General features: G+C 47.5%; 6 protein-coding genes across 6 annotated transcripts; 3 read left to right on the forward strand and 3 right to left on the reverse strand.

Moving 5' to 3' along the window:
• Nucleotides 1–744: 744 nt before the first annotated feature.
• CTRU02_206353 (uncharacterized protein) lies at nt 745–1,608 on the reverse strand (the record flags this gene model as incomplete). Its single annotated transcript, XM_036728050.1, has 1 exon — nt 745–1,608. One exon carries the CDS (start codon nt 1,606–1,608, stop codon nt 745–747), a length of 864 nt encoding a protein of 287 aa, XP_036580164.1.
• Nucleotides 1,609–4,511: 2,903 nt separating this feature from the next.
• On the forward strand, nt 4,512–4,874 carry CTRU02_206354 (uncharacterized protein; the record flags this gene model as incomplete). Its single annotated transcript, XM_036728049.1, has 2 exons — nt 4,512–4,614; nt 4,681–4,874. The coding sequence occupies 2 exons, from the start codon at nt 4,512–4,514 to the stop codon at nt 4,872–4,874; spliced, it is 297 nt and encodes a 98-aa protein (XP_036580163.1).
• A 2,420-nt stretch (nt 4,875–7,294) lies between these two features.
• CTRU02_206355 (uncharacterized protein) lies at nt 7,295–7,943 on the forward strand (the record flags this gene model as incomplete). The annotated part of the gene is made up of 2 exons (XM_036728048.1): nt 7,295–7,445; nt 7,492–7,943. 2 exons carry the CDS (start codon nt 7,295–7,297, stop codon nt 7,941–7,943), a joined length of 603 nt encoding a protein of 200 aa, XP_036580162.1.
• Nucleotides 7,944–9,211: 1,268 nt separating this feature from the next.
• Nucleotides 9,212–9,787, reverse strand: CTRU02_206356 (uncharacterized protein; the record flags this gene model as incomplete). The annotated part of the gene is made up of 2 exons (XM_036728047.1): nt 9,212–9,440; nt 9,546–9,787. The coding sequence occupies 2 exons, from the start codon at nt 9,785–9,787 to the stop codon at nt 9,212–9,214; spliced, it is 471 nt and encodes a 156-aa protein (XP_036580161.1).
• Nucleotides 9,788–12,098: 2,311 nt separating this feature from the next.
• On the forward strand, nt 12,099–12,895 carry CTRU02_206357 (uncharacterized protein; the record flags this gene model as incomplete). The annotated part of the gene is made up of 2 exons (XM_036728046.1): nt 12,099–12,676; nt 12,742–12,895. The coding sequence occupies 2 exons, from the start codon at nt 12,099–12,101 to the stop codon at nt 12,893–12,895; spliced, it is 732 nt and encodes a 243-aa protein (XP_036580160.1).
• A 369-nt stretch (nt 12,896–13,264) lies between these two features.
• CTRU02_206358 (uncharacterized protein) lies at nt 13,265–15,102 on the reverse strand (the record flags this gene model as incomplete). The annotated part of the gene is made up of 5 exons (XM_070204700.1): nt 13,265–13,626; nt 13,692–13,993; nt 14,223–14,350; nt 14,422–14,717; nt 14,739–15,102. 5 exons carry the CDS (start codon nt 15,100–15,102, stop codon nt 13,265–13,267), a joined length of 1,452 nt encoding a protein of 483 aa, XP_070061804.1.
• Nucleotides 15,103–15,665: the final 563 nt, after the last annotated feature.

Raw genomic sequence — 15,665 nt, forward strand, 5'->3', positions numbered from 1 at the left:
GGACGATGTCACGACTTCACAATTTGGCGACCTGTACGTTAATGACGCTTTTACGCTTGTGTGCTTGATGTATGGTTTCACTCCCAGCACCACCCCGGATCACGTAATGACGACAACTATTTGGCGACGCTTTCTTTTCTTTCGTTCGCTGAACGGATGTACTACTACTGGGGGTTCATAAAAAGAAACTTTCTTTGGGGGTACGGCTATTCGGTCGGAGGGGGTGGGGGTTACGGTTGAAATTTCTTTGGCGATCTTGGTCAAGGTTCTATTTCCGGGTTTTTTTTTATTTTTATTTCATCGGTATTCAACGGGGGGAAAGATGGGTTATTGGAATGAACGAACTCAAATGTTGGTACGAGGCACACTACCTATGTCTGCTGCCCCCCTTAACCAACGGTTTTTGAGTTCTGGGACTTTATGCGATAGAGTGGCATATGAAGAATTGAATTTGGTATGGATTTCATCAACGTTTTTTTTTATGACTCGATTAGTGACATATGTGACATGAACCTTGAATATGTGATTCGTTTCTTCGTGAACCCCCTCCCTTTCCCATGCGTGTGTAACATTCTTCTCCCATGACCCCATGCGCCGCCACCACCACATATGCCTCGTGCGTATATGACATCCTCCCCTCCCCAAAATATCCACCGTCTGGAATGCAAGACGTCTTGGGCAACAAAGAACAGAGCCAAAAAAAAAAAAAAAAAAAAAGAAGGTCAAAAAAAAAAGGTCTCAAACTCAGTTGGGTATCTCATTCCAGCAGTGTCCCCTCGCAACGGCGGTGAAGCAGTCGCTGCCGGGGAACGCGAACTTGTTGCTGTGGTTGTCGCACGACTTGATGGGCCAGCCGTTGTAGTCTATGCACGAGGAGTAGTCGCGGGGGCACCGGCCGTGGTTGATGTTGTACACCTGCGAGCACACCCTGCCGCCGTGGTTCTGTTTGCAGGAGCCGCCTTTTCCCTCGTCTCTTGGGCCAATGTGTTTTCCAACGTCGTCGTTGTCATTGTCGTGATCGTCATGATCGTGATCGTGGTCGTGGCCGTGACCGTGGGCGTGTGCGCCCTCGCGCCAGCCAAAGTCGTACACTAGAATGTTCGAGTCCGCGCCGTACCTGCGGACGGGGTACGCCGGCTCGCTGAGGTAAATGACGCCGTCTCTGACGACGTTGCCCTTGACGCCCGTCACGTGGGCCGTCTGATAGCGTCCCACGACGGCGAGGTCGCCGTCCAGGACCGGGTGCGGGTGCTCGCCAAAGGTGTTGGCCTCGACGAGGGAGCCGGCGTGGTACATTAGGGCGTTCTCGACGGGGAAGTAGACGCGCATCGTGGACTCGTGGGGGTCGTGGTAGGCGGATGTGAAGGCGGCCCATTCCGAGGGCGAGGAGCGGATGTTGAGTTTCAGGTCCTCGTGCTGGGAGGCCGTCATGACGATGCGCTTGAAGCCTACCAGCTTTACGGTGTTGTTTGGGTGCGTCCAGGTGAGGGTTGAGAGGAAGGATTCTTCAAAGTTGCGGATGGAGAGGTCGCGGGCTACGAGGTCCGGGGTTGGTGAGGCGGTGGTCAGGGAAATGAGGGAGAGGAGAGGTAGCGTGAGGGACTTCATGTTGGGAGATGGGAGAGGGCCGTTGTTTCGGGATGTCTTTGTCACCTGGATGCTGGTGAGAATGTGATTTTGAATGACAGAGGGTAGAAGGAGATTGACGAGCGGCTTCTTTATAGTTGACCATGATGGGCAACTTCATCATCACGAAATGGCTTACTGCGGATCAGCCTGAGGGATCGATTTAGCAACATGAGGTTGTATGTATCTCGGCCTGAACTAGGTAGATAGAGACATGCAAGGACCTCGTCACTCCTTCGATTTGCAGATTATCAACGGCTGAATTATCCCTAGAACAGGGCTGACAGATCCTTCCTGCGTCCGTAGGTGATGTTCGGATTATCATGAGGCTAGAGACAAGCGCCGCGATGATCGATTGCAGCGCCCTATGAGAATGCCTAACATGACGAGCAGCTAACACGAGGAATCCGAGGGGACGCATCGAAAGGCGTGATGGTTATTTCCAGGCTTGAAGTGACATCGTGCGACGAGCTACGGTACTGTCGTATGTTTACAATAGATTCAAGGCATATTTAGACTGCTGATTGTGGTGCTCCTTACATTGTGAAGCGCCGGTGAGCGGCTACGTCTGCGCGGAACCCTGCGCTTGTACAGCCGCGTGAGGCGTTTTTCCCTCTGGTATTTCAGTCGTCGTGCAGAAGCTGGACAGGATACGTTTGAGCTTAAATTGGTTTATTGGCAATTCAGTAGTTTACTGGCTCCAAACACGTTATAAGGTGTGAGCCGGATATAGAGATTTAGAGCGACGTCGAAAGATAAGACGGAGAAGGGTTCACCCGTTTTGCATCCCATCCCCACAAGAACGTGTACTGCGGAGGCTCCGGATGGGGGCCGATTGGGGGCCTATTATTTGCTTGATGTGCAGAAGCTGAATGCGATGCGGGCGATTTTGGTGGTTGCGCGTTATGTCAGGGGCGCTGCAAGGGCGGGACGGGAAGCCGGAGTGTGGCTGGGGGCATGAAGTGAAACGCTTAGCCTGGGTTTTGGGGTGACATGGTGAAGTGGGATGTAGTCACATCACCTTCTTTTCGAGACTGAAGTTGTTCACGCTGGTTTGGCATTCGACATAGATGAGGATGCTGTCAAGTAGTTGTTGGTGAGTTGACGAGGTCGACATAATGTACTACAGGCTATGAAGCGTGAGATTGCCTTGGTAAGACGGAGAGTCTGAGCGCCGGTGATGTGTTAGTGTTTTCAGCTGAAAAGATGTCTTCGCCACGCTTCACAGATCAGCGATGATCCTGAAGCCTCATGGCCGTAGCGCCTTGTCTAGGTGATAACGGTGGTCACGATGTTCATCACCAAACCTAACATATCAGGACGATGGATTCCATGAGCAGAGAAGTGTTGTTTGAGGCGAGTCGACGTAGGCTGATGGCTTGACCCCCTGGCCTGGTCTTTTGGTCTAATAAGTGGGACAATGCCAGCACGATCATCTTAGGAAGATGGATGACAAGCACAGGCTTGAAATTGCATGCCTATTGAGGACAATACGCAGAGGAACCGACTTGCAAAACGTCTGATTCCTAACTTCCCGCTTATAATGCGATTCCCGAGTCAAGCGTCGGCTAACCCGTAGGGCATCCATAATTTGCAAGGAACGCCCTGTAGTATTTCATCTGGTCTCTCCCGTCCCACTTTCGTCGGCGAATGTGATCCAACAGTTGCTCGAGCCCTGTCCAGAATCATGACAGATAAGAGGCAGAAAGCTTACGAATGTTGAAACCGCTGCGTAGCCCTGTATTCCAAAGAATAGTTTATTTCTCGCTGGAATTCTGCGTTTTCAACAGTAGGCTCTCAAAAAGATCTGATGTTTGAAGCTGACGATGGTTGTCCGAGTTCGGGATTCTTTGAGGAGGGATCGGTAACGGTCATCAGGAGGGATTGCTACCCCGATCGCTACCGTGCCGTGTTTGATAAACTACCACTCTATGAGACTCAAGCTCCCTCATCGCCCTTTTTCAAACTTTTCGTCTCGTGCGGGGTTCACTCTCTCATGGTTTCAGTAGATAGTCTTGGTAGATTTCCAATCAACGCGCAGAACCTTACCCGGCAGTTTTTCGTCTATTAACACTCTGAAGGCGACAATCGCCAAGCTTGTCAATATTAAGCCTACATTCCGAACGCTGCACACTATGGCTTTGAATCACCGAGTCGCTCTGGCTTTCATCTCAACCTCACTACGGACGACACGCGTGTCCCTTAAAGCAATGTAAAAATAGCCATCTGCTATCCTTCGCTGTTGCCGTGCCATCCCGATTGGCTGGGAGCACGACGTCAGACTCTTCTGAAACCAAATTTGTCTCTTGGAGGCAGTCTTCTAGAATCAATGCACAAGGATGCGACAAACGCTATTCCTGCCGGCACCACACAATGCGTTTATCCCCCTCCTCGTGCCCGTTGCCATGGGACGGCTTTCGATGGGACACCTATTCTGACGAACCCGAAGACTCGAGACAGGGCGTACGTAACCAGCTCGAACCCGGTACGCCTGGGCCGGCATGCACGCCGGCCGGGCTCCTCCACGAGACGATTGTCGATCTTGATCTGGTTGCAGCACGCCAAGCCGTGCGACTAGAGAAACTACACAGCCTCGAAAAGATCAGATGTATTACGACTCCTTGATTACCATCTCTGACTCGTGGATCGTGGAGAACACAACGGCAATCTATATAGCTTCAGCAAGGCCCGCGGATCTACAAGATATCCTTTCTCCTCATTAAACTCAACTGTCAGCACCGGGAAACACAGGGCTATATTCAAATAACACACTCGCTTACAAAAAAACTGCTTAAAACCAACGGCACGCACCTGCTCCAACTTTTATTACACATACATCAACACAAGCACATACACTGCACAACCGCTGTACAAAGATCGCCAAAATGAAGTTTACTCTCACCACATTCGTTGCAATCATTGGCGTTGCTTCCGCTATCAGCGTCGATGCCGGCCTTGTCAAGAGACAATGCGTCTCCAAAGTAGGAGGTTGGTTCTCCCCCCAATCCAATGCAATGCCTGTAGGTAACGGTGAGCTAACATTTTCTATCTCAGATACCTGCGGTACTCGACCATGCTGCAGCGGCCTGACCTGCCAACCAGTCGCAGGAAGCAGCCAGTCTACCTGCGTCAAAGAGATCGCCAAGAGAGACGAGAACCATCTCTCCGGGCGGTCCGAGAAGAAGTCCGCTCGGCTGCAAACGAGGAGATACCCTGAAATCCCTGCGGACGAGCCCCGGTGGGGCTAGGTCCTGCGTATAAGAGAAACAAGGGGGGGAAAAGCATAATCAAGGAAAGATGCCTTTCGTTTCTTGGCCTTGACGGCTGGTTTTTTTTTTTTTTTTTTTAAAGGCGCAATTTATTTGCGGCGAATTAGCTTTGCAAAGCATTTAGACATTGATACCACTTGGAAGGCTTACGAATCTGGCCTTTTTTCATTTCTTTTATTTTCATTTCTTTCTATATAGATATCCTGTTTCATCAATTCACGATAACATTTACCCTACTGGATTGGGTCAACTTCATACAAATCTTCATTTTCAATGTGCATCCTCTTCCGCCATCTCTATCTGTGAGCATGTCGTCCCGGCTGTTGAAAGTCGATACGAGTTTACCTCCTACACGTATCTTAAGTTTTTTCTTCTTGGCAATCACTACACGCTGAGATTGTCAATTTTTTCAGTTAAATTGGCCTACACATAAGCTTTTCGGTTCGTCTGTTGGAAGATAAGCATCCATGCAGCCGGTGGTGCAGGGAGCATGGTTAACGACATTGCCATCTGTCAAACTGGAGCCATCCACATTTACGGGGACGAACAAGTACATGTGAAGGGTCCAATAACGTTATAGATAAAGTAACATGTATATGAAGTTTTTGCAGACTCGCAGCATGTGTTAATGTTCATATATTTGACGATGTTGCAGGTAAATCCTAATGTCCTGACAGCACTCATTGTGGGAATATGAAGTAGCATTTCTGTCTCTAGCAAGACTGACGTAACGGCAGCAATTTCTGACAGAAATATAGTAAAACCCTGCGGGCTTTGTTGTAGTACGGGGACTATTAACCTCTGGTCAAACGAGGTATTGAAGAGCGCGTATCCTACAGCATGTTCCCTCCTACTCTTTCTACTCAGCCTCTCTTCATCGCCATCAACGACTGATGAGTGATAAAATATTGAAAAGTGAGAAGGGAGTGAAATGGAAACCGTTCAGCAAATTTCACGATGAATAAAAAAGAAACAACCAAGCCTGGCTTCGTTGATTCATACGTATCAATCCAATCAAACGCTGACTGGCAACAGGTCTGTTACTCCCGGTTCATTTTTTCCTGCCTACCTTTTCCTCTAACAACAGAATTGCAATTGTATGGCAATACGTTAGAAACCCATCTGTTTCCTCTGCCATATCCACTACTGAGCGTAAAAGTGACGTCTAGCGGCCTGTTAAAAACGGTCTAAGATGTCTCGTAGGAGCTTGCCTCTGTTCCTGCTAATCGTGCTACTTTGGCCTTTTGCTGTCTCCTTCTCAGCACGGCTATCAATGCGTCCCCACCGTTTCAAAGTTGTATGTGGAAGAAGAAGGAAGGGAGGGGAAGATGCAGAGAGGTGAAAAGGAAGCAATGAGATTTCAGGCAGCTCAGTATGAAAACCGCACAACTTTATGAACAGGGAACATAAGTGGAAAGCCTAACAACTTCCAGAGACGATTTCCTTAAAAGAAAAAGGTGAGAGGAGCAATAGTTGAATATGAGCATTGCGTACACAGACGACAATTATGGGGTGCCTCTACACTTTCAGCAACTGCCCTCTAATCCCTGCGAGTCGCTGGTATCTTACTACTGTCCCCCAATTCGCAGACTTTCCTTGGTATACCTAATGATTGATGCACATGATGCTCGAAGTGCTTGCCTACCTTTCCCCACCCACAGCATTCATCCTGACGATCGAAAATCAAAGTTGCAACGTTGGTTAGGACTTGATCAGCCGAGTCACATTCTCACAAATAACATAAGAGATGTAATATAGAGTTCCAATCCTTAAGAACCTGACTTGAACCGAAGCTGCAGTTCATGAAAATGTCGAGAATCGACAGCTTCAATCATTCAGCAAGTTATTTGCCTTGTGGAAGTATCTGATATAAATTCGCCATTGCTATGATCTGTTTCTCCGCTTATGAGAGATATTAGAATCAGAAGCCGAGTTGAGATCTTATCCTACAAATGATTGACTTCGGGGTTTACCATCGGAGATATGAAAGCAGTCGCATGGTGTTCAACTTTGTTGAAAGACTCACTAGACTTGATTGGGCTCCATGACCTTGAGATGTTGAACATGCGAAGAAGGTCAGACTCCTTGGTTGAGCCGTCAGCCGACAAGGATTCCCTCAAGTCGAACATCGAACAGTCTGGCTGTCTAGGGTTATCTGATTCGTATCATGTTTGCATAGCTCAGTCATCCGTGCGATTTGAGTGGATATGTCCCATGTTTGGGGACAGTTTGTGTGGAACACGTTCGAGCACGTTCGAGCTGGATCCCTGCTAACTCGATATGCTTTCACCACGCCGCTCGGTTGGTATAAGACGACAGCCCATCTCCTAGGATAAACTTCGTCTCCAATCCATTCATATTCCCCAGTGTCGTGAGAATTTTGACAAACTACCGCACCGATGCAGCACTCTACCATCGCCCTCTTATTGAGCAACGCCCTGTTGACCTGGGCTGCGACTCCCGCAGGCTTTCAGCCTGCTTCCAATGTCGATCTCATCGTTGCTTACGGTGACCAGTCGGCTCTCAATGGCGTTGATTTGGCCAAAAGCCGTAGGTAAAACTCATGCGCTAAAGAAACCCAGGCTAATCATATCAGTTACACAATCGGAGCCTACAGTTGGCACGACGGAGCCCTTGACCGGAAAAAGCTATGCCCTCATCATGGTTGACATTGATATTCCTACCAACAACCCTCCGGCCACCGGTACCTTTCTTCACTGGGCCCAGGCGGATCTCACTCCCGCCGCCTCGACCACCACAGTCAAGCTGAACGACGGCGAGCGCACCATTCACACTTTGACTACCAATGCACAGGCTATTGCGCCTTACAAGGGCCCTTCGCCACCCGCAAAGGTTCCCCTGTCGCACCGATACGTCGAGATACTGGTCGACACCAGCGACATCACACCAGAAGGAACCGCAGCTCTGCAAACCCTCTCGAACCGTCTGGGCGTTCAAGTTAACGATGTTCTCACCCAAGCGGGGCTGGCAAACAAGGTGGTGGCTGGCAACTTCTTCAACGTCACCAACGCGGGACCTGCGGCATAGAGTAGCTATTCCATCACGGCACTAACCTGTTGAACGAGGGGGGGAAAATTATCTGACGCCGGAAATTCCGAGACGAGAACGCGCGGCGCGCATTCTGCGTCATGGTTTTGAACAGTGTGTTGTCTGGGTAATGATAATACAAGCTCAGTTTCATCTGATTGTCGAGTACATGTTCCATGTTTCATAACGGCAATGACACCAAGAGGCACGAACTGCCGAAGTGGGGCCGAAACCGGCAAACGTCGGACGGACACCGTCCAATCGCGAATACTACCTCCATCTTAATCAAATGTTATTGCAAGTGCCCTATTCTTGATGATGCAGGTGTGATATCTTAAGCGGCGACGCGTATTTGTTGAGGATCCTGCCCTGCCAACTTTCGTCAACAGTTCGGGGCTCTTGTAGCAGGAATAAGGTAGTTCAGGATCAACTCGCTGGCACTCAGTAGGTAGCTCAACGTGGTCGTTCCCGAGTCATAAGCTTACCAGGCCTATTCGACACCCTATCATTAACATAAGTTTACAACAGAAAATTTTGTTTTCTTTCCCTTTTCTCGTTTCTTCAGGGTAGGGAAGTCTCAAAAAAATAAAAAATAAAATACGACGATACCAGAACAAATGAAATACGCAGCTTTGTTTTACTGTGCTGGTTTGGGGTGTCTATCTCCCCAAAGAATACCTGGGTAATAGGGTTTAATGGCAGTTGAAAATCCGTGCTATGACGAAAACTGATCTTTATTGAAGCTCTGGTTCAATTGAACCGCATTCAGAACAACTTACTTCATCCCTCTATTTTATCCCAAAGTTTAGACTAAGCACTGAACTCCGGCAAGAGAATTGAATTGTTACCAAAAGGCTCAAGTAACATTTTTTTTTATTACAATGGACCTTCAGGGCTTTGGAGAAAACGTGTTAAAGCCGAGCTGTTGTATTAAAAGAACTTTACGTTAAGAAAGGCACAACTGCTACGAAGATTGCGGCTCTTTGGGAGCAGCGTGGTGTGGTTACATACACAGCAAACTAGAGCAAAGTTGGAGAGCTAAAATATTACAACAAGTAAAGACCATGTTCTTCGCAAGCTTGGCTGAAACAAGAAACAGTCACAATCAATTAAGTGATATCATGTAGTTAACCCATGCATATCTTGCAAGAATAACCGAGTCCCAATTCCAAGATACTAGGTAAAAAACCGGAATTTATATTGGTAGAGGCTAAGCTATGTAGTAGAAGAGGTTGAAAACGGCATGCGTGTATGATGGATGGCGATTCCTATTTGCCCCAGGAAGAGCTGGAGCATCCAGAAACGTAGTTGATGGTAGTCAAGCATCCGTTGCCCCAATGCTTCGATCCACAGATTCTGCAACCACTCTTGCGGATGTCCTGGTAGTCCCACCACATCTGATTACCACTGCGCGTGCAGTGCGACGGGCCTTGGATGAAGACACCGCATCCCATGGGACCAAAAGGAGCCGAGCACGAGCCGGAAGGCTTTCCACTTCTAAAATCCCAATAAGATATTGTAATTAGTCTCAGGGTTGGATTATTGCCTCGAACTAACCGAATTTGCTCGGTTTTGAGTTGATATTCAGAGAGGAGTTCTTACCCAGGGGCGCCGTAGTTAATGTCATCGTTGCGGATCAGCTTGTTGTTTACTGCATCGTCGCAGGTTGTAAGGCTACCGCAAAGGCCACTGCCCTTGCAGTCGTATGTGTCGCGCTTGTCCAGAACGTTTCCAGGGTTCGGCGAGATATCAATGGCGAGGTCGTGTTCATGAGAGTGCTCAGGAATCACCCCGGCAGCGCAGGAGGCGACAAGAACGGACATAGAGAGAAGCTGGAGCTGCATTTTGAAGATTTTGATAACGAGCTCGATCTTCTAGAGAATTCTTTTTTGAACTTGATCTTGTTGATGTGATGAGTTGAAGTACATTATTTCAGTCACGCTGGCCGACCCTTTATATGTCATTGAAGGACAGTTCTTACTGTTCAAACCACAACATATGCCGTATATCTCCGCCGCCAATATGGAATTATCTCTCGAATTAGGGAAGTTTACTAAAAAGAGATCGCATCAAAGAGACGTTGGAATACGGATGAGACCCATCAACCCACTCATCAACCATTTCCATGGCGCAACTAAATTTCCATTGACCTTGAACAACTTTAACGAGTCAAGGGTTGCAGAGATTTTGCTTGCCGTATTAGGAAATTTTACCAGATGCGTTGGTGGGCTCAAGCGAACCATTCCCCTAGAGACCCTTTAAATTGTTGCCTAAACTCGTAAATCTTTGGGTTGCTGCCTGTTATAGGATCCACTTGTATACAACACGGTTGAAGAAGCGATATTCTACGAAATGGCGGTAAATTGAAGGATTCTATTGTGAACTAGGCCCACAGGTTATGTTGAACATGTTGCTGTAGGGCGGCTTGGCTGATTTTAAAGGCCTATTCTTCGCTCCTGGCTCTCAGGTGGAGTAAATAGCACCAGCCATAGCTAACTTGGACTATCGTAGCTATACCCATTGTCACCTGCCGGAAAAGTGTTAGCAGTTAGAGCGGAACACGACACACCTTTTCGCCTTGTTGAAAAAACCTAGCTGGTGAAGGAGTCGGGTTAGCTGTTAGCCGACGTATATAAACGTGTAGGCCTCTGTTGACTCTCTTAACGACCCCTGCATTTTATTCTGAAAACTTTATTTCTTACTAATAGACATGAATGAGATAACTCTAGAGGAGAACTTCAAAGGAAAGATGTGTGCAGTTTATACCTAGCGTAGGGACACTGCCTGTTGACGATATTCACATCTGGGCAAAGCCATTGCGTTGTGGTCCCTCTAGCCCCCACAAGGGAAGCTCCACAGACCGCCTTACACCCAGACATCTGCCAATTGCCGTGAAATACGGAGGCTGAAGGTTTGGGTCCCGAAAACCTTTTATTCTATGTATTCTTAAAGATGTATTGATGTATGAAGCCCTTCTTCATCTGCAGCCCTTGTTGTGGAAGTTGCGAATTAAAGTACTTTTCCATGTTCAGATATTATGCACTCAAATTTTACTCACCAGCATTAGTCTTGAAGCTTCAAGGCAAAACAAATTGAAAACATGGATATGAAAGGTGCAGCGAATGACTGACAGGGAAAATTCGAACACTGCAGGCAGAAAATGCTTCCAAGCTGCAACAATACCCAAGTCAGACCTCGAGATCGTAAAACTATCGGCACTAGTCTATGAAAGGGCGCAACTCACTTACCTACTTATGATCATTATCCTCAAGTTTGAGCGTGTTTCATTTCAATTTAGGCATTGTAGATATTCTCAGTCATTGGACGCGGTCGTCGTCGACACTTATCCATGCAGCGATAAGCATTGTTAAGATCCAAGAGGAACACTTGCGTTCGAAGCATCCACTCACTAAATTACACGTAGACTTTTTCCTTTCCTTCTTTTGTTTCATTCTTAATAAATTTTAATTTTCTTGAAATAAAGGGCAGACTTTGTGTTTTGAAAGCTGTTTGTTCAGTGCTTTCAACTTTCCGTGGGCTTGTCATTCTCATCGCAACGGCTAAATCGGCATTGCTACGTCAATCGCCAAGTGCTTCACTCTGGTCCGCCATGAAATAATGGTGAGATAATATGCCACTCCACCTCCCAATCCAGACACCACGCTAGGTGATCATGATCTTCGCTTGAATTTACCGAGAGCTTGTTAGAGCTGCTGATAATTGAACGCGTCGGCCAAGGCGCTCACTACGTATTTTTAACCCCTACATCAACACATGACCGTTTGCCGCCGAACAGAAACATATCGAAATGAAGCAGAAAGTCAACGAGATGATTGGACTTCAGCCGGAGGTAGCATGGGTAGAAGCCTGCTGGATTCTCGCCTCGTCGTCACGTCTTGGTGACGAAAAAATCTGGAAAATAAATGCATTTAGCCAGGGGCATGTTTATCCACAAGCATCCAAAGAATATAAAGCTTAGCTAGTCTTTCCTGACTAGAAAGCTTATACCTCTTCATGAGTAAACAGTTTGCACACATTAGATTACAGTCACTTCTCCCTATCAGCAACGATAACTGGTCTATCACCAAAAAAACCCACAGTCTCAGCACCTCTTCCTCCCAGACTTCCGCGCGCATACTATAGCAGATCATTAAGATGCAGCGTCAACCTCTAGATGGCCCCGCCTACGTAGACGGTCCTGCATATAATAATGAGAAACCCACCGGCCTTCTGACGCGCTTCGTACCCGAGAGAATCCGAAACACAGGTCTTTATCGTTGGTTTCTTCGCCTAACTCGCCTTCTTCAGTTTATCTCTTCGGTCGTCTCTCTTGGAATTTTCTCTCAGCGTTTCTATAAGGTCTACCGGCTGGTCAATTCTATCAAGACCCGTCGGGGCGTCAACGGCTCGTACGGCGCTGTGGAGGGCATTCTTGCGGCTGCGGTTCTTTACACCCTCATCACCACACTATTCAGTTGCATCAAGAAAAACAGTAGCCCTGGCACCGCGAGGTGGCTGCGCTGGCTGTGGGTCCTCCTCGACCTTGCCTTCGTGGGTGCCTTCATTGCCGTTTCTGTCCTCACCAGACCCAATGGTGGAATGGCCGGGCCTAGACACTGCTACTCTATCGATCGCCTTACAGACGGATCGAGCAATGCAACTGGCGAGACGGCGAGCAACGATGACAGTTGCAACTTGCCCTGGGGCACATTCATCCTGGCCATTGTCAGCACGTAAGTATCTCCTCTGTTTGAAGCCTTGGGAGTGAAATAGAAGGCTAATAAAATCTCCCATCCAGTGTCCTTCACGCAATCACTGCCGCATTCCACGAGGTTCGAGACCGACACCGAAGACACAAGCGTGCCCTTGAAGAGGAGAAGGCCATCAGTCAAGGATACGGGGGTCGAAGCATGGGAGCTGCAGGGCCCACGGTAGCCAACAACCGGTATTAAAAGATGAGAAACTGGTCTTTTAGACTGGTTAATGTTGCTAGATTAATTATTAACGGCCTGGAACCTGGTTTGGGAGTACATCAATACCAGCGATTGAGGAAGAATATTCAATATCCCACTCTAGTGTGTTTCAATTATTGTAAGAAATGGGGCGATTTGGATATTTGTAGTAATTCAATGGTAAACTTGAATAAATAACGTAAAATATTTCACATCCTTATTAAAGGCGCTGATTATTTGCCATCTTAAACTGAGGGGAAAAAAAAAGAGATTGATTTAATGGCCAATATTGATTGTCTTTGAACATTAATGCTACGGCTCTTTGGTCCAACTATCAACTGCAATCCGACAACAAAAACGCGTGCCCAATTATGTCACTGTTACATGTCCGACTTTTGTCCATGTAACCCCATCAAATGCCACTTCCATTAACTGCCCACCTCTCTGAAAATAGCATCTCGTCTCTTTTGAAGCTTCTTCCAAAAGTACCTCGCCGAAATCCGGGTCTCGGTATGTAGTTGCCATAGTAAGGCATGAAATGTCTGTGTCAGAATCCACATTTTTCAAATCAGACGGCTGCACCGTCTTCCACGACCCAGATTCAACGTAAACTACGTTTATGTTGAAAGATGCGTCGAGATAAAGAACGTATGTGTTGACGCGCTGCAACGGGTCCGACGGTCGAGCAACTGAAAAAGCGGCAAACACAGCATGCTCTGGCAAAGTTATAGATGGGAAGTCTGCTCAATACCTTAGAATGGAACTTCCAGTTAAAGAAAATGACTTGAAAACTTACTTGTAGGCCAAGAAGAAGCATATTCACCAGCAATTGCTAACTCTAGGCGTGGCACGGTTGTAGCCAATCGACCATCCGTACTCTGATAAATTATCCCATAACCTCCTGCGTCCGCAATCTTGCTAAAGTTCGTCGACAAAGGCACCAGTGCCAACCTGCTTGCATTAGCGGCTTGAATACCCAGGTCAATCCAGTTCCAGTTCTTTTCAGGTGAAAGTTTGGCACCAAGGCGGTTCCGCACTTCGACAAGTTCACCACTAGGTTTTTGGAATGTTATCCATGGCCAGTATGCACTGATACTGTTGCGACAGTTGGAATACGGAGTCGTGTGGCACTTCCAGCCACACGCCCGCCAGGCTGAGAGGCCCAAGCCTCCCAGACCCACGTGACAGGCCAAGGGGGAATATCCCCACCTTCTAGTCAACAACACCACTTTCAACTATCATGAACCATCGATTAGAACCAATTTACTGTTATTTGTTATTGACGAACGGAATTCCGTTTCACCCCCTGTGAAACCTACAGATACTACTGTTTACCCCAGTAGCGAAAGCGATATTCTTGATATTGTTCTCCTCGTATGATGTTATGAGTTTTTCGTTGATGCTAACGCCGAGAAGCCGGTTCTTATCACTAGTATAGAAGAGCTCGATTTGTGGCTGAGAAGGTCATGTGTCAGCACCTTTAGTTGATTTACATGAGGAATGGACGAAACAGAAACGCCAATTACCAGGTAGCCTTGACCCCAGTGGATTATTGTTCCGGCCAGGCGAGTACCCTCACTGGCAAAGGAGTTGTATTTGTCAAGTTTGTGCCAAGAGTTGCCCCAATATCGTGTACCATCGTATATGTAACCCCGAATCTCGTTGTTGTAGTCCTGATAGTAGAGATATATCTCAACACCATCATGTTTTCGCCAACCAGTAACGGTCAACGGTGAGCCCTGTCGTATTGACTGTTGTTTTTGAGTCGTGTTGGTGCTCGGGGTAGAGGTAGGTGTGCTGGCTGGTTTCTCTTCATCAGAGTCTCCGGTTGCTAAGCCGCTGCTGTCGTGCGTCTTCTTTCGGCTTGCTATTAAGCCTCCGAGAGCAGCGCCAATGACAACAAGTATAAACAATGTAACTCCCACAATGTACCGAATGGGCTTTCGACGTTTTGTTGGTGATACTGCTCTCTCGTTTTGTGGGAGTTCAGCATAGTCCGTGACCACAGTTATCTTATCGTTTGTGCAATATCCTGATACTACTTCTTTCCCATTGTTCTGATAGTATTCGGATGGGCTGCTGGCTACTTGAAGTCTCGACCATTCTTCTGAGTGCTCGAGTTGTTCTTGAGGGGTGACCTCCAAGCCAGGTTGTTCGTATGGCCCTGTAGCCTGGTCTTCGTGAGTCTGCAAACAACCCAGAGGCATCAGTATTAGAGCAACAAAATTACTGAGAAGCAAAAGATTCACATCCATCATAGACTTACATCAACTGAAGGCATGGCTAGGGCCACCGACATCAAAACGTAGCATTACAAAAACGCGGTTGTTGCGGTTCACGCGTAGGGGAAAGGAAAATCATTGCGATTAGGAGTAGCAGCGCGTTGAAGCGTACCGTAAACGATTCAAAGCAAGGGGCTTGATTGTTTGAATTCAGCCTTGGATGGAAACGTCTCATGTCACTTCCTACGAATTTGCAACCTGCATGAACAGCACCAACAACACAATGCGATTCGTCCAAGTCTTTGGAAGCCATACCAACGTACATTGTGATCCCCACTTTTTGCCAGATTTGGTTTATTCTAATAGGGGTGAGCGATACCAAAAGCCTAGGATGCATTGCTGCAGCCAAGCCAGAACGACACACCTCACCGGAGCAACAAGAATTGATAAATTGTTAAATCTCTGGAGCCGGATCGGTCAGGACAAAAAAACCTGCCTTTCAGGTCGGTATTGGCAATTTTGACGTGTGCTGAGATTTTGTATCCGGC

The sequence above is a fragment of the Colletotrichum truncatum genome (genome assembly GCF_014235925.2).
Source record: "Colletotrichum truncatum strain CMES1059 chromosome Unknown Contig_0003, whole genome shotgun sequence".
Taxonomy (NCBI): domain Eukaryota; kingdom Fungi; phylum Ascomycota; class Sordariomycetes; order Glomerellales; family Glomerellaceae; genus Colletotrichum; species Colletotrichum truncatum.